Source organism: Anguilla rostrata, chromosome 3 (genome assembly GCF_018555375.3).
Source record: "Anguilla rostrata isolate EN2019 chromosome 3, ASM1855537v3, whole genome shotgun sequence".
NCBI lineage: Eukaryota > Metazoa > Chordata > Actinopteri > Anguilliformes > Anguillidae > Anguilla > Anguilla rostrata.
In genome coordinates this window covers 31,256,826-31,274,979 of record NC_057935.1, presented here as the reverse complement: position 1 = coordinate 31,274,979, position 18,154 = coordinate 31,256,826, and the positions used below count along the sequence as shown (strand labels likewise).

The following is an 18,154-nucleotide window of genomic DNA, read 5'->3' as shown; positions in this document are numbered from 1 at the left end:
CAAAATAATGTATTTAAGCATATACCTACATATGTTGAAATATACACAATGAAAGTAAATTTATTTTGACTAAGAACACTTTTTATAAGTACATTTAAATTATGGACAACCGGGTTAGCTGCTGTTTTCTCTTACTGTAAATACTAGGATACACTAAAGTTAAACAACATTATATGGAACTGGGTATTTTGTTATGCCTTTTGAAGAGCAGGACACAAATTATGAGAGGCTCTGTCAGAAGAACTTCTCTGGAGAGGATACTTGGGCACTGCAAAGCCACTATAGACCACAAACATGCTTACTTAGGCAAAAGACAGCCAGTAATCCACATGAGAAAGAGAAGAGGTGGTACATGCTGGCTTAGTTTAGTTTGCGGCTTTCAGTCTTAGTTGCATTAAACATTTGTCTTATATTTTGTATTAATAAAACCAAATTAAACTTTACCTATGTGTCATCGATGCACTTGTGCTCTCTGTAGTCAAAAGAAAAATTGAAATTACAAAAATTAGATAAAGGGGGACGTCTTAGAACTGTTACTAAAGAGCACTCCAAAAAAGACCAATGAGATCCTGATTATAACTGATTATGGTTAATTTAAGTTTTACAGCTACAATATTAGAGTGGCTCATTTAAAAATAAAGTTACAGTAATATAAATTGCCATTCCAACATTTCATCAATCAAGATCCAAATAAGCTTGCATTAAAGAATGGGCCTTGTGGATATTTTAAAAAGTATAATGAAAGTGTTCCATGAAAGTGAACTGTGGAGGAAAACTGCATTCTTCCTCCATAGTAAGAACCTGCCCACCTCCATTTACAAGACGAGATGGAAAAAGCACAATTTTATTTTTCCCTTCTAAGGATTGGTAGGAAAAAGCAGGGTTGTTGAGTTGATTTGTACTACTGTTTTTTTTTTATTTTCTAAATTTGCATATCGTTTACCACATCACCTGTTGTTGATACCCCAGGGCTGCAGTAAAGAGTTTGATGTTAATGGGAAGAGTTGGGGGTGATATCATCTCTGCCTGCTAATATTGAGAGGGAACCTCATGAGAGTGCTATGTTTACAACTGGACCATGTACAGTTTAAATTTTGAGGATTTATCTCTTGCATTAGTTACGTTATATCTTGCATTGGTTAACTGAGGGGGGGGGGGGGGGTTATTTTTAAAGCCACACAAACAAATCTTTTGTTGTTATTTAACCAGGCATGTCCTCATTTTTTACAATCACTTTTACAGAGTCCTGGCCAAAAGAGCAGCCTACAATCAGTAATAAACAACACTCATGTCAAAACAATAGTCATACATTATAGTTATTAATTTAATTCAATTTCACCGCAAATGTACGTAGAATAAGTAAGAACATGATTTGTAAGATAAAAAATTGTGACAATCTTTGAAGAATGTTCAAAGCTGAACACACTGGGCTTTTTAGTGAGAACAGTAGTGAAGATGCCCTAATGCATCACCTCTTAACTCCAATACGCATGCTCTGTGTGATTATTGTGGCATATTAATGGGCATGTAAGAACACTGTACAAATGGCACAGACAAGAATGAAATCCCTCGTGAGACAACACTATTTTGTGGTTGTGTAGGCACTTCCACCTCACTCTGAAGCAAAGCATTCAATCAATTATTAATTTAACCTGTATTCAAAGAATCACTCCTAGATATTTAAGTATTGCAACTGTAAAGAGTGGTTAATCAGTGCACTTTGAATGAAATAGAGAGACTGAACTGTGTATGATATGTGCTTAAAATACAGCTGAATGCTGAAGTATTAGGACAGTGACACAATCTTTGTTGTTTTGGCTCTGTACTACAACACATTGGATTTGAAATAAAACAATGAATATGTGAATAATGTGCTGACTGTCAGCTTTAGTTTGAGGGTATCTTTATCCATATAGGGTGATGCGTGTAGGAATTACTGCCCGTTTTATACATAGTCCCCCCTTTTTAGGGGAACAAACATAATTGGACAATTAGTGTACAGTAATCTGAAATAAAGTCATCATATTTAGTGCGTGGTGGCAAATCCTTAGCATTAAATGACTGCCTGATGTCTGCAACCCATTAGCCTCGCAAGCCAGTCTCTTTTTCACTTCATTCAACAGAGCCTGGCTGATGCCTTGACGTTCTAGGCATAACCAATCAGAGTGCAGAGGGGTGGCGCTCCAAATGTGGTGACGATTTTGGGCAGGCGTAATCTGAAACATGCACCCGAAAAACATTACCTGAGGTAAACTTTTCCACAGACCCGCATCAGTTCGCCACTATTTGGGGAAAATGGCTAATGTTAACGTCAGAGCACCGACCACACCATCAAAGTTTATGACCGAGATATGCAGAGTCTGCGGTTCAAGTTTCGATAATAAAAGAAACAAACAGTTTTTATCGGTGATAAATTTATTTATTTAATTCCTTTTTGGTTCAACAATTCCACTTGCTCCTCCATTATTGGTTGTAGCGAGCAAAATTAAAACCATTGCTTCTTCTGGCCATTTTTCTGGGTATGTATTTGATAGAAAACTGCATACCATAGGCCACACTTGAAAAATTAAACTTTTGCCAAATCCCGTAGGCAAGCCAGCGAGTACATCTCTGTTCGATAACAGCGTATCCAAACATAGGCACTGAAGGTCCTTCAACAAAGTCACTTCATGTATTTGGCAAGTCTGTGATATAACAGAATTAAAATCTTCTTCAAATTTGTCCATAATTCTGTTTTTAGCAGATAATTTGGGTTAGCTCGATAGCTTTGTCCGTTTCACTGGTGTGTTTCAGTCGGGATTTAGATTGTAGCACACACAGAACAGAGGGAGTGTCGGGGGGGGGGGACACACAACCGGCACACTGAGACAGACAGTTTGATTAACCAATAGGGAAGCTGCCGCTGGCTCCCAGTGGCAGAGGCTCCTCCCTTTTGCCCCAGAAAGTACATGCGTTCGTCCAGACTAGCAACCCATAGATATCAGTAGACGCTGGGTATCTTTCCTGGTAATGCTCTGCCAGGCCTGTACTGTACCTGTAGCCACCTTCAGTTCCTGTTTGTTTCTGGGGCAGAAACAAACAGGCCTTCAGTCTTGTCTTCTGCAAGTGAAAGCATGTTCAATTGGAATCAGAATTAAGCCCTAAAAAGCTACAGTTCTTTTCTTTCTCCACACATAACTTTGCTACAAGTTAATACCTGTCTCATCTGTCCATAAGACTTTGTTCTGAACAGTTTTCAAATGTACTTTTAAGAAAATTCTAACCTGGCCTTCTAATTCTAACCAGTGGTTTGCATCTTGGCGTGAAACCTCTGAGGTTATTCTGGTGTTTTCTTCTCTTTATGGTAGTCTTTGACACATGTCTGTCTACATCCTGGATAGTGTTCTTCATCTGTTCGACAGCTGAAAAGGGTGTTTTCTTAACAATTAAAACTATTCTTCTAAGCAGTGGTCCTCATGTTGAAAGACAACAGCAAAATACTCTAAATGAAAATTTCACACCTAGAATCAACTGTAGACCTTTTGTTAGCTTTCTTGTGCATGAACTAATGTTGCAACAACACACAGATGGCCAAGAAATAGGTGAGCAGCCAACTGCCAGATTGCCGCTACCTAAATGGGAGAGACTACATACCACAGATAACCCAATATGGATGTAAATACCCTCAAAGCGGACAGCCTGCACTTTAACATGGTATTCATTGTTTTATTTCAAATCCAATCTACAGGTGTACAGAGCCAAAACAACAAAAAATTTACCACCCTACCATTACTTTTTCATTTAACTGTATGTAGGTTATGTACTTTGTAACCTCAGAAATATGAAAGCATTGGGAATGCAGTCCATTCCAAACTTAAATATTCATTCTGTAACTATATTAATGTTCAAACACAAAAAACTTAAAGAATCCAAATCCTTTAAGGTATCTATTTTTGAAAATAGTACCTGATCATCCAACAGCTGAAACAGTTACCATCACTGTAGTTTCTAGCTGCTATCACATATGGAACACAGAACTGTTCAAGCAATATAATGGCTTCTCTTGTTCAAACAACCAAGGAATAATACATGATATTTTACAGGGGTTGATGGCGTTCACACATGACTGACGGTGCCTGCATTTGTTGCCTGAAGTAATGATTTTTTTAAAAACCCTGGCTTACCAGCCAGAACAGCTAACTAATGTTTGCTGAGTAGCTAGCTAATGAAGAAAAAAGGAACCATAACATCCTAAGTTATTTAAGTAGACTTCAACATTTTATAACTAATTTAAATGCCATGTGTGACAGTGACAGTGTATGTTGCATAGTTATTTAAGATAGGCTATTATTTACTTGATGTAGACCTCTGTGTTCCATTTATTATTTTGGCAGTAGTAAGAATGTACCTTCATGGACATCATAGCGAAAAAAGCAGAGTTTTGTGTGTTTGATCCAGTAATGTTATGAATTTGATCAAGATACATCACATCGGAACAGTCATAAATTTTACCAGGTCTTGAGCTAGCAAAATATCTTAGCAACTTTCCCAGAATGCAGACCCTCTCAGATTTTGAGAGGTTGTTGTTTGATAGGTAGAAATTTCATCAATACTCAATAATTTAATTGTGGTAAAAATGAGATAAGGGCCGCACTACCATAAAATAATTTTATATATCTTTTATTTGCATCAATGTTTTGGGTAAAACGCCCTTCTTCAGGGAGACAAAATTAGCAGAAGTATGTTTAATTGTGGTGAAATGTGGTTTGTTTCCTTTACTATAACAAGAAATGAAGCCATACGCTTTTTACATACATTTTCTTAAATGTAAGCTGTCATAAATGCCTTTGTTAACATAAGAAATATCAACTCACGCAAAAGATGAATTTACTTTGAATTTCCCTCATTGTTCATGAAAAAACAGATATTTAAAAAGCAGCAGCAGGCTTGGGGCAGTTATTGCTTACTTGACTACATAACTTAATATATCAAGATAAGCAGGGACCTGCTTTTTTGTTTTGTTTTAGGTGTATTGTAGTAATTCCAGGCAATGACACTCCTGGCTGTTTTGTTCTGTTGTACCACATGGATGTTTTGTAATCTGTAAAATTGACAATGAGGTGAGTACAAGCAAAACGACGTAATGTTTTGTAAATTTAATTTTTAATTTTTAAGAAATACCCAGGGTACCTATATTTATCACTACCACATATCATTTCCACTCTCTTAAAAATAAAAATGTCCCCAAACGCATAGTGTCCCTGATTAAATCTTCCGCATTTCAGCTGTAACAACCATCGGTTAATGATTTTACATTGAAGGCATGCTAGCCAGCATGCGTGTTAAACTATATACAATAAATAAAAAATACAAATTTGATGTAACTTGAACCTTATGGTCGCCTTTCCTCAAACGTAGTTGCCAAAGAAAATGGCAAGCCACGAGCAGACAGTGTGACAGCCAGTCATAGGGATCCATGTCTCGTCTTCCGTCACCGGCCCACTGACTCCCAACATCCGTCACCAGCCCATCCCGCTGGCTGCAGCGAGGGGTACTTGGCCTCATGTTGCCAGCTATCCCAACATGCCTTGTGGATGTGAAAAATTGCATCTCACTGAAAACGAATGGAGATGGTGTAATAAAGAAGTTTGCTTGTCGTCAGAGGATGTGCGGCTTCATCTTTAGGATAAAGCCACATATCCTCTGATGAGATCGCCTGGTATTTTTCTAGCCTCCCACATTCAGCCAGCAGAGCAACCAGAAGGACTGGGAAACTGGGGCAATAACCAATCAGATTAAAGATCTGACATGTAAACTGTCTCCAATTTCACATTTTATTTCCCCACTGCACATAATTCTGTTAAGATAATTATTGCTGAGTGGGGATTTACAAAATATACAATCAATATACATTTAACAAACACTGTTTTACAAACAGAAAACATGCCCACAAGCGACCAATTGTTGGAGGCAAGAATGATGCCAGTCAATCTCGTCGGAGGATGTGTGGCTACACACTTGCATGGAAAACTGACTCCGGCTTCTGTTAACACATTAAGCCAACATGGAAAACTGTCAGAGAATTTACAGTTTACAATGTATGTGTGAAAGGGGCTTCCGACTTTCATTCACACGACACCTAAAGGATGAATTGCCGAGTAAGGCTGCATGTGTGAAAATGGCTACTGAAGTCAGGGGTTTGATTCCGCTCACATTCAATGCCAATAACATTAAATGTTACAAGCACTGAGATACTGCTATAGATACTCCTGAGATACTCCCCATTTAATAAATTGCATATATTAATCAATTAACTGAGTGGAAGTAGACTACTGCTTACATAACATTTCTGATACATAACATTTTATTTAAAAAATATTTTACATTATTGAATTTCCCAAGAGTTGTATGAGGGGACACAGTTTAAAAGGAACAAATAGTGGACATGTCAAGCACATCTTGGCATAACACAATTCTGGTCATGCTGCACAACATCAGAATTGAAAGACTGACTCTGACCCTGATGAAAGCTCACACCTGTCCAGCCATTTGGCACAATCAAAAAAGGATTCTTTTACTGTACACCCGGAGGGTATTCAGTGTCAACGCTGACACCTTCATGCCTTCTGTTTCCTTGTGACAGACCTTCAAAGAGTACAAAAAGCTGCAGCTCATTAGGATAATGTAGTTTAGTGTCATGACTTGGAGTGCTTTGAAATCCAGAGTGACAACAATACAAGCATTTTTTTAGCCCGACTACTTAAATTCTGATTTTTCATTCTTTTTTTTAATTGCAGAAAGATATCAGCCGCCTTCTCCCCAGATTTTAGTTTCTCATTTAGGAGATGACCAGCACAATCAAACAAGCTCAATTTACTGTTGTTAAATTCAGTAGGAATGCTTATAAATTACAATTTGAATCCTTCTGGAAGATATGAATGCCCCCCCCCCCGACTGCATGCTAATATCATGTGTATTGTTGTAGCATGTCTTTTTGACAGTATTTTATTAAAAAACTGTTTTCTCTCATATGTCACAGTTTCTGTATGTTAATCTGATCAAAAACAAGTGTAAAGAATGATGAAAGACAAAGAACAACCATTACACTGCAGGATCTGCTGTCAGTCAGTGAGTTTACATGCACAGTTGAAATCGATCTATATTAATAGCTCGATTTGGCCAAAGATGAGATTTAATTAGATTATTGTCGTTGTCCAAATATACATGACTCGGAAAGAATCGATTTATTGATCGAGGTGTGTCTGACGAAGGGTTCTTAATAATCCTGCTTCCTCCAATTGTGTCGCAACTTTTTTGAATAGTTTGCCATTGTGCGTTTTTCTTCCGTCCATGTATTTTAGGACATTTAACTCCTTTAGTTGCGAAAGCATAAAGTTGGTCTCCTCGTCTGTCCAGAAATGTGTTTTTTTCGCCATGACGCTAGGGAGGGCAAAACGGAGCTTTAGAATGTCGCCAGCAGTGTATGCGCGTGAGTTCGACAATGCATTTCTCACAGAAAAGGTAATTTGTTACCTTTTTTTTAGTTCATTACAGTGGTGATAGAATTGACAATAATTAAGTGGTACTGTGCTGTTAGCCTTCATTGATCGCAGTACAAGGTTAATGTGAAGTAGCTAGCACAATCGGACAGCACTAACCCATAAAAATGTACTTTGAATGGTACTTGCTCAATCGAACGGTAAATGTGAAAAACACTGGATTATAGTCAGCGGCACCGAAATTCTCTGTCACACCCTCAATAAATGGCAAAAGTCCTAGTAGAAGATTGAATTAAATCTTTTAAATTTATATATTTTCTGAAACGTTATCCATTCCCCTTGGCCACCGTGAGCGTATAGTTGCTATGTAAGTGTTGTGTATAATTCGTCCAGGTGCGTAGAACTGCCAAAATCCGTCCTGCTAGAGTTGGATAAGTATCAGCGTTCATTTGCTAATTACATACCGCGTGAGATTTTAAACTTTTCCCTGTGTGGTAACTGTTCTTTGTTTTTAGGTTGTGTTAGGTTTCTTTGTTTTTAAGTTGTGTTAGGTTTCTTTGTTTTTAGGTTGTGTTAGGCTTCTATCTACCACTTTGATTCTTAGAATTGATAGATTGTGATTATTGCACTATTACAGACTGTGAACCTGTGTAATCAGCGCGTTATTCGACTCAGGTTTTCAGTTGCTAATTAGGTACACTCGGAGCGATGCTAGCGTCTCTCCCTCCTAGTTTATGAGCCAGCTCCCCATTCTAGTCTGTGCTCTCCCCCTCAGAAGGCGCTTCCAGCGACGTGGCCCCCCTCGACAACGGAACCCCTCTAACCTCTGCTACCCCCCGCTGACCCCCTGTGAGAACTTCACGGTCACATGAATGGGGCGACGTGGCTCAGGAGGTAAGAGCGATTATCTGGCAGTCGGAGGGTTGCCGGTTCAAACCCCGGCCTAGGCATGTCGAAGTGTCCTTGAGCAAGACACCTAACCCCTAACTGCTCGGGCGAATGAGAGGCATCAATTGTAAAGCGCTTTGGATAAAAGCGCTATATAAATGCAGTCCATTTACCATTTACCATTTACCATCACAGGGGGGCTATGGAACTGCCAGTCTGCTACTCGCAAGGCAGACTTCATCTCCGCCTATGCCTCCCTCCTATCCCTGCAGTTCCTTGCCCTCACAGAGACCTGGATCACACCAAACAACTCTGCCACTCCCGTTCCCCTTCCGTCCTCCTACTCCTTCTCCCACTCCCCCCGGCGATCTGGCCGTGGTGGTGGTACTGGTCTACTGATCTCCCCCACCTGGAAATTCTCTGATCTCCCCCTCCCTGACCTGTCCATATCCACTTTTGAATTCCATCCTGTCTCTATCACCTACCCTGCTAACCTCTATATTATTGTTATTTATCGTCCCCCGGGGCCCCTGGGAAGCTTCCTGGATGAGCTAGACACCCTGCTCAGCTCCTTCCCTGAGGACGGCACCCCGCTGATCCTCCTGGGAGATTTTAACATCCACCTAGAGGCCTCCCAGTCTGCTGCCTTCCTACCACTACTCCACTCCTTCGACCTCTCCCTACAACACTCTCCACCAACCCACAAGGCAGGCAACCTCCTAGACCTGATCTTCCTGAGGACCTGCCCCAGCTCCAATCTTACGGTTACCCCCCTGCATACGTCTGACCATCACTTCATCTCTTTCTCCCTCCCCCTCTCTCCACATCCTCCCTCTCCTCCTCCCATCCCCACTCTCACTGTCCGCCGTAACCTCCGCTCCCTATCACCCTCTTCTCTTGCTCCCAGAGTGACTGCTTCCCTCCCCCCTCTTCAATCATTTTCCAAGCTCCCCACTAACTCTGCATCCTCCACCCTAACTTCATCTCTCTCCTCAGCACTCGACTCCCTATGCCCCTTCGTCTCTAGGCCAGCACGTTCATCCCCTCCCAGTCCATGGATGTCTGACATGCTCTATCCTCTCCCCTCCTCGACTTTTCCATTTCCCTAGGGGACACCTTAGTGACATCATCACCCTGTGCCAAGAATCTCGGAGTGGTGATGGACAACAGGCTGTCCCTCTCCAAGAACATCGCAGCAGTAAGCCGGGCATGCAGATTTTTCCTCCACAGAATCCGCCCCTTTCTCACCACCTACTCAACCCAGCTCCTGGTACAAGCAATGGTTCTATCCCGCCTGGACTACTGCAACTCTATTCTGGCTGGACTACCGGCATCTGCCACCAGACCCCTGCAACTCATTCAGAATGCTGCGGCTCGTCTGGTCTTCAACCTCCCCAGACACTCCCACGTCACTCCCCTGCTCACTACCCTCCACTGGCTGCCTGTTATAGCTCGCATAAAATTTAAAACATTGGTCCTAGCATACCAGGCAGTCAAGGGATCAGCCCCAGCATACCTCCACAAGATATTGAAACCCTACATGCCAGCCAGATCCCTCCGTTCTGCTACCTCAGGATGCCTAGCACCTCCCCCTCTTCGCACCTGCACTTCCAGAACACGTCTCCTGTCTGTTCTGGCCCCACGATGGTGGAATGACCTCCCTGTGGAGGTCAGAACAGCTGAGACACTGACCCATTTCAAACGACGACTGAAGACTCACCTCTTCAGGCTGCACCTCTCCCCATCCCTCGCTACCCCCCTGTAAATGACTGTAAGCTTAGGGTTGTAACTAGGCAGCTGTTTCGTAGGTGACTTAGGTGCATTAACTGTCTTAACTACTGCTTGTATTTTTTCCATAGACTGCGTTGTTGCCGTTCTCGTTGTTAGTGTTAATCAGTTTAACCTTCAGGGTCCAAGTTGAACTATGCGGTTGTTCCCTGCACTTGGACTGGTACTTCTCTCTAGGGGTTTCATCATACTTGTTCCTGGTTATGGTTATACACTTTGTTGTACGTCGCTCTGGATAAGAGCGTCTGCCAAATGCCTGTAATGTAATGTAATGTAAATTACGGAACATGCGCAGAACGCCTAGGCCAATTTTGGGTCTATTGAAGCGTATACATACCATAGTAAATCGACCCCCAACCGCATAATCTAGTTATGTTAGTCAGACTCTGAAAAAATCGACTTCGTATGATTTCAGTCGGATTACAATGTTTACATGATTTTTAAAAGTCCAGGTTTAGCCGGACTAAGACAATAAAAAAACTTTTCCAAAGATCATATAAACCCACTGATTGAGTTGTGGGGGTGAAGATGTAGTGCACTGTGAGCTGTTGATTCTAAAAACAGCTGTGTTGTTCACAGAAAATGTAATTATACTTGATATTACTTGGATAATACTGCTGTTACTTTCAAATGAGCAACACTACCCTACAAAAAACACTTAAAGGATTTTGCTTGGTCCAAACAACTACAAAAACTGTATGAAAGAATACAGATCACTTGCACATTCAGCAAAGGTGATGGTTTTCTAGATGAAATTAATAATATCACTCACAATCCCACGGCTAATGTACAAGGCAAAAACAAGAAAACATTTTTTTTTTTTTAAACAATAAAAACTGACTGATATACTTAGAGACAAACCTGAATGATTGAAGATTAACAGCCTTCATGAACTAAAAATGCCGAACTGATTGCTGGAGGTTATCAAGGCCATAAGGAAAGGCTCTCGAGAAGGTCAGTATTCATAATATACTGCATTTCTCTTTATGTCACCATGATTGTTGTTCCCAAACCCTTACCACACTAACAGGAGCTCAGCTCTGAGCGAAGACTGGCCCTCTTGAAAAGGTGGGAGAGGGACCAGTCGAGCTGTCTTCCTCAGCTGACAGTAATTTGTAGTACTCATCCTCTCCATCCAGCACTTTGATTTGGCTGTGATGAATGAAAGAAAAAGTGTGGGAGAAAGAGCAACAGAATTTCTACTGAATGTGTAAACGTTAATTCCTTAATTCAAAGCGATGATGGTGTACAGCAGGAAACAATACATATATATTTTTGTTGCCACTTTCTTTATTGACCAAACAGACTGAACAAGACAAATTTTCAAATAGGAATTGGGGTTAAGACAGGAGTACTTTGCATGCACATGCTTTTCTAAGGTTTCCTTATGTAATAATGAATATAGGAGTAGTTATACCCTGTCTCATGAAAAAACCTGCTTGTTTTTCAAATTCTGGAGTTATGCCACAAAGGGCCTGCTCTGTTTATACTTGCTGAAAGTAGGAAAGCAGCTATTTACCCAAGTTTTCTCGGCTTTCTTTTGCTCCCCTGGTAATCCAAAGTTCTCTGTGGAAAGGGCCAAGAGCACACAGTCAAGAGATGAGCAGAGAGTCATTAATTTTTAATTCAAAGTGATTTTGTGTTGAATGCAAGCAGATGCTGATAATATCAGAAGTCACAGCATAATTTTTTTGATCAAAGGGCTGGAGTGAGCCTGATGAAGCAGGCATCTTGCTCAGCTTTGATAAACCACATCAATTATTCACCGTGAAGGCAGACATCCTGACATGAAAGCCATAGATAAAGAGCATAAGCACATGCTCAAGACAAGAGGCAGAGAAGCATGGGGGTGGGGCTGCAGGGCCTGGCACAGGTAGATTTAATTGTATTATCATCTGGAAACAAAGTCAGACAAAGAGCTTTCTGGCCACTTTGAACTCACATTTAGCTGGTTGTAGTACAGGCTGTCCTCAGGGCTATTTAGCAGCTTGGGCTGCTGGCCTCTTCGGCGTGGGGTACGCTGCTGCAGCTTCAACAACAGACCTGGGGCAGAGAAAGAGAAAAGGAAGTAAAATGAGAACAGAAAGAGCAGAAAAACGAAAAGTGCTAACAGAAAGACAGAAAAAAATACGGGAAAAAGAAAGGGGACGGGAAAAGACACTAAAGCAAAACACAGACTGAAACACATCACATGCTAAAAAAAAACATCTCACAATGAAATGAACACATGGTAAGGCAATACCAGTTGCACAAAACAAATACTGTTACAAATACTTTCTCAACACACAGTTCAGACAAAAAGCTTGCAAAGAATCACACCAAACACTGGCATGCTATTGACATACATTGAGCCATAATAGACACTGAGTGATGTGAACAAAGAGACTATGTCAAACATTGGGGATGGTAACAAACAGTAAGCAATTCTATACCAGCAACACAAAATGGCTGTACAGGCTGGAATGGTCCAGAATCACAAACTTGGTAGGCTTGTTTGGATGGCTGAACTCTTGGATCCATTAAAATATGGCCCCCATTGAACACCTGGTGGCGCTGTAGTGAAGGTAACAAAAGTTTGACTTTCAGGAACCAAGCCCCCATGCCTCATTTGCCCTAGAGTCACAGAATTTGGTGTATAGGTCCCCTCTGAGGAACACACTTTTCATTTTAAAAAACACTTAAAATGCTTCTCCTCCTACAAAAGTTGTCTGGTTTGCATGAAACTTGGTATTTTGGTATCACATAGCTTTATACAGGTATCAATTTTCAAGCAGTTCTCGCAAAATATGGCAAATTATGAGACAATGAAATTGCAGTGTGGCTTTTCACATAAGTGTTATTAATTCCAAAATTCAGTTTGACATAAAGTTATGAAGCTTGGCACACATATTGGCAGATCGAAACTCTAGCCTTAAAGTTTTATCCTAATCCGACAACAGTGTGGGGCTATATATATATATCCAAATGTAAACAAATATTCAAAAATTCATTAAAAATCACATTTGTGTCAGAGATGTTCCTAAGTTGATGGCATGGTCCAACATTTCAGTTGGAACATATATACAGATGGGTGACAAATGAAAGGGAAAAACCTGAGTGGAGTAGAGGAACATAATGAATGGAGATGCTTCCATACAGGTGTATTGCAAGATACAAGTAAGCAATTATATCCTATCATGCTCTGTGGCATGCATACAAATGCTGAGCAGGTCCAGTTGACCTAGATTTTGGATCAAGATGACAAAAGGAAAAGATTGAAGTGACTTTGAAAGAGTGTTCATTATTGGCGTATGGATGGCAGGAGCTTTAGTCACAAAGACTGCTCAACTGGCCAGTGTTTCAATAGGAACAGTGACTAAAGTGACACCTGCATTTAGATCTACGGGACATCAATAAATAGGGTCAGAAATTGTGGTTGAAAGTACACATTGGATGACCGTGATACTTGTGTATTAATGTGACAAGGAAAAACAGAAGGGCAACTCTTCCTCATGTGACTGAGAAAGTCAATGCAGAACATGTCAACAAGAACAGTCTGTTGACATATTATAGTAGGGTTGTGTAAATGTTGCATAAACCCCTCATTACAAAAACAAATGCATATTTGACAGTTCAGTGGTGCAAAAACAATAGGTACTGGTCTAGAGAGCTGTAGAAAGAAGTGATGAGTCATTCTTCACCATATTCTCAAGAAGTGGGCGAATGCTTGTGTGGCGTACACCAAGAGAACAGTACAGGCCTGAATGCTTGACCCCTAGAGTGAGGGGATCCAGTGTCTCTGTTATGCTGGGGGGGGGGGATTCCTGGCTTGTTCTGGGTCCATTTGTCCCCTTAGAGCAGGTGTTCCCAACCTTTTTCGGTTCAGGACCTCAATTTTAGGTTTGAAATTTTAGTATACAATTGGTACAATAAGAGTCCAGTAAAGCATAATATGTCAGCACTGATCATTAATTTGAACTCAACATCTGATGAGGGGTGCAAACTGATCAGGGGTGAAAAAGGTGAGAAAGATGAGAACCCCTTAGGGGGGTCTGGGGGCATGCCCCCCCGGGAAGAAATTTTTTAAAACATCAGCTTTAAAATGTGGATTTACAGTCGATTTTAGCATGAGGATATAAGGAAAAACTCACCCTAGAATTAATGTAATCTTACTGCTACAAAAGTCATGCAAGGGGGACATCAGTTCAGGGCACTTGAAAAAAAAAAAAGCAGTCAAGAGAGTGCAGAGCCGGGTCCAAAATTGTATTAAAGTGCATTGCATCCACTATACAATAAAGTTCATCAAACAAAACAAAAACACAATATGCACAACAACTGACAAATCAAATGGAAAAAACAGCTTATGTTATGTTGTTAACATTCACTTTCATGTCTTGACATCCGAGGTGACAGAATGCACTCACATTTCCAATATAACTGGCAACAACAGCAGAAAACATGCACACGTTGTAAACAATTTGCTGTTTGATTACTTTCTCACGCACTGAGTTCCTCAAAAGGTTCCTAGTTCCGGGGTAAAGTTCCTGCAGTGGAAACGCGGCTTAAGATAATCATCTAACCTGTGCTCGTTCAAATGACAAAATCTGTGTATTCCAGATCTTTGCCATAAACATTTTCGGAGTGTGTATGTTTATCCAGTTTTTAATATGTTAATGTCAACTGAAATGTGCACAATTTTGCGATGCAAATACAATGTTTTTCTCATCTAAACTAATTGAGGAGAACTGTCTCTATCATATTTAGTAATTTGTCATTTCTAATCAAGCACAATAATTAAAAACAAGTTGACACCAAAAATAATGTTAATCAGTTTAAGGGAAAAGTTTTCTGCCTGTTCATTTTTCATCTCAGCATCCGTCACTGGGGCACCCAATTTGTCATTTCTAATCAAGCACAATAATTAAAAACAAGTTGACACCAAAAATAATGTTAATCAGTTTAAGGGAAAAGTTTTCTGCCTGCTCATTTTTCATCTCAGCATCCGTCACTAGGGCACCCAGTGGTTTTATTGAACTTTTTTTTAAACTAGCACTTTGCTGTAAACAGTGGGTACAGACAATTTGACAATTAGGACATTGGTTCTTCTTCATTGCTTTTAATGGCCTAAAAGAAAATACAAATAATTTGAAATTCACGCTGCAAATCCATTATTAAAATACTTGGTAGATTTGTTAATCACCGCTGATGGCGATAATTTCTACTTGTTCAACGTGACTTGCGAAAGGTTAGCTAGCATCACCCAGCGAGTGAACACTGCAAACGGCGGTGGTGTAACAGTTATTGGTTCATTACTGATTGTGGCGAAAACCTTCGGTGAAAACTTGCTAGGTTAACAGCAGTTCTACGGGACATTTATTGATAATGCGTGAGCTAACCATAGCTAGCCTACCTAGCTCTGGCAAGTTGGTATGCTAGCTAAGCATATTTGCTGATCTTTAGCTGAGAAACATAAATTGAAGATAACATAATTACATTATTAATTTCACACATATAATGCAATGAAATAACACAGTACAGTCACGGATGAAAATTAAGCTCTGTAAACATTTGATAATAAATTATAAAATATAACAGTAGACAGCCAGCTTACCTCAAGTTCATTCAGAAATCAATTTAGATGATGGGTCAATGGCTTTTGTGCTCCAGACTGTCAATCACACAGTGTTCGGGCCGGTCTATGGTTGGGACCATGAACTCTATGGTTTTGGTGTCACAGTAGCTTTGTCCATAATTTTTATACAGTCTATGCTCTATCCTCACAGACCCAGACCCCCCCCCCCAGTTTCATGGGATCTACACAAATCACACAAATGGCCTATTTTGGATTCAAAACGGCAACGGCATTCAAGTTTGCACCCCTGGAGATGCTTGCGTGTTGTGCTGCAGCTTATCAAAGTCAGGGGGTGTAGTTGAGAGCGCGCATCTCATCTCATGTCATGTCTAGCCTGGACCACTCAGGGAGTTTTTCCTTGCCACTGTTGCCCTAGGCTTACTCTTTGGGGGCCGGTTCTCTGTAAAGCTGCTTTGTGACAAAGCTCCTTTGTTAAAAGCGCTATACAAATAAAATTGATTGATTGATTGATTGCTTTGATTTCATGCAAACAAGAGCGCTACATCCTGCTTCGTACGAATAAGTGCTTGCGAAGGGAACCATAAGTTTTAAAGCACACAGTGCCACATCTGGGTAATCCCCTCTTGTTCCAAACCAAAACTCCTCTACCGAAACTCGCGAATGCCGTCCTTGTAGCATTCGATAGTAGGACAGCTCAATCAGTTGTTCGATGGCGCTGGCTGGCAGATCCACAGAGCCCACATCACAGTGGAATGGATGAATTGCATCTTTGTGCATGTAACGAACGAAAGTCAAAGCATGGGCATTTTTCCCTTCCGTGCTAAAGTCCATCTGTACAGCATAGGCGGGGGAATTCTTAGAGCACGCTCAGTAAGAGTGCTCTCTTGGTTCTTAGCTATTGCCTCAATTCTTCACTTCACTGTATAATTAGATGAGGGTATTTTCTTTAGTTTTTCAGCTTCTCCTTCGCCACATATTGTTTTGACCATATCCATGGCCAAATTCTGTGTGGCTTCATTGCCTTAGCTACACGATAGCTCACCTCAAAAGATGCTCGCTGAGCTTTCTCGCTAATAGTCATGGCCGTACTAAAGGGCTTTTGCTACTTGTTCTTGATGACACTCGTAAATCCATACTGAAGAAATGATTCATCATATTTTCAATACCGTTTTGAAGGTATACTGTTTACATATATGTTTACATACACCTAGACTAAAGACATTCAAACTCAATTTTTCACAGCTCCACACATTTCATGTTACCATACATTTCCTGTGTTAAGTCATTTAGGGTATCTACTTTACATTACAAGCATTTAGCAGATGCTCTTATCCAGAGTGACTTACATTGTATCCAATTATACAGCTGGATATATACTGGAGCAATGCAGGTTAAGTACCTTGCTCAAGGGTACAACGACAGTGTCCTACTGGGGAACCGAACCTGTGACCTTTAGGTTACAAGACCAACTCCTTAGTCATTATACTCCTCTTATTTCCACAAGAGGTCATTTCAAAATAATAGCTAAGAGACAGATTTATTTCAGCTTTTATGTACTATATCAGATTTTCAGTGGGTCAAAACACTTTGTTAGAATTTGCTAGCATTGCCTTTTAATTGCTTAACTTGAATCAAATGCTTGTGGTAGCCTTTCACAAGCATCTCACAATACTTTGCCGGAATTTTTGCCCATTCCTCCTGACAGAACTGGTGTAACTCAGTCAGGCCTCCTTGCTCGAACATGCTTCAGTTCAGTCCACAAATTTTCTATGGGATTCAGGTCAAGGCTTTGTGATGGCCACTCCAATACTTTCACTTTGTTTTCTTTAAGCCATTTTGTTACAACTTTGGAGGTATGCTTAGGATCATTGTCCTGTAGAAGGACCCAGTTGTGACCAGATTTTAACTTTCTACCTTTCTTGAGGTGTTGCTTCAGTATTTCTAGATAATCCTCCTTCCTCATGATGCCATCTATTTTCTGAAGCGCACTAGTACCTTTTCCAGCAAAACACAACACAAACCCCCACAACACAATGCTGCCACCCCCATGCTTCACAGTTGGGATGGTGTTCTTTCGATTAAAAGCCTCACCCTTTTTCCTCCATACATAGCACTGATCATTATGGCCAAACAGTTCAATTTTTGTTTCATCTGACCAGAGAACAATCCTCCAAAAGGCTATGTCTTCGTCCTGGTGATCACCTGCAAACTTAATTCTGGATTTTGTATGCCGGTCTTAAAGTAGGGGCTTCTTCCTTGCGTGACAGCCTTTCAGGCCATGGTGATGTGGGATTTTCCTTATGGTGGATGTAGATACCTTGGTACCTGTTGCCTCCAACTCCTTCACCAGCTCCTTTGTTTTTGTCTTGGTGTTCAGTTGAACCTTTCAGACCAAAGTTCATTCAGCCCTGAATATTAATTTGTGCCT

At 40.6% G+C, this 18,154-nt stretch overlaps 1 protein-coding gene across 2 annotated transcripts in view; it reads right to left on the bottom strand.

Annotated features, from left to right (window-relative positions):
* Positions 1 to 18,154, bottom strand: part of myo3b (myosin IIIB) — a 346,614-nt gene that overhangs the window by 15,444 nt on the left and 313,016 nt on the right. For both annotated transcript variants that reach the window (XM_064327164.1, XM_064327165.1), the window contains exons 25-27: positions 12,097 to 12,197; positions 11,674 to 11,720; positions 11,174 to 11,306 (exon numbers count right to left, since the gene is read on the bottom strand). In XM_064327164.1, the coding sequence (XP_064183234.1) occupies positions 11,189 to 11,306; positions 11,674 to 11,720; positions 12,097 to 12,197 (266 nt within the window). In that variant the 3' untranslated portion in view covers positions 11,174 to 11,188. The remainder of the gene's footprint in view (positions 1 to 11,173; positions 11,307 to 11,673; positions 11,721 to 12,096; positions 12,198 to 18,154) is intronic.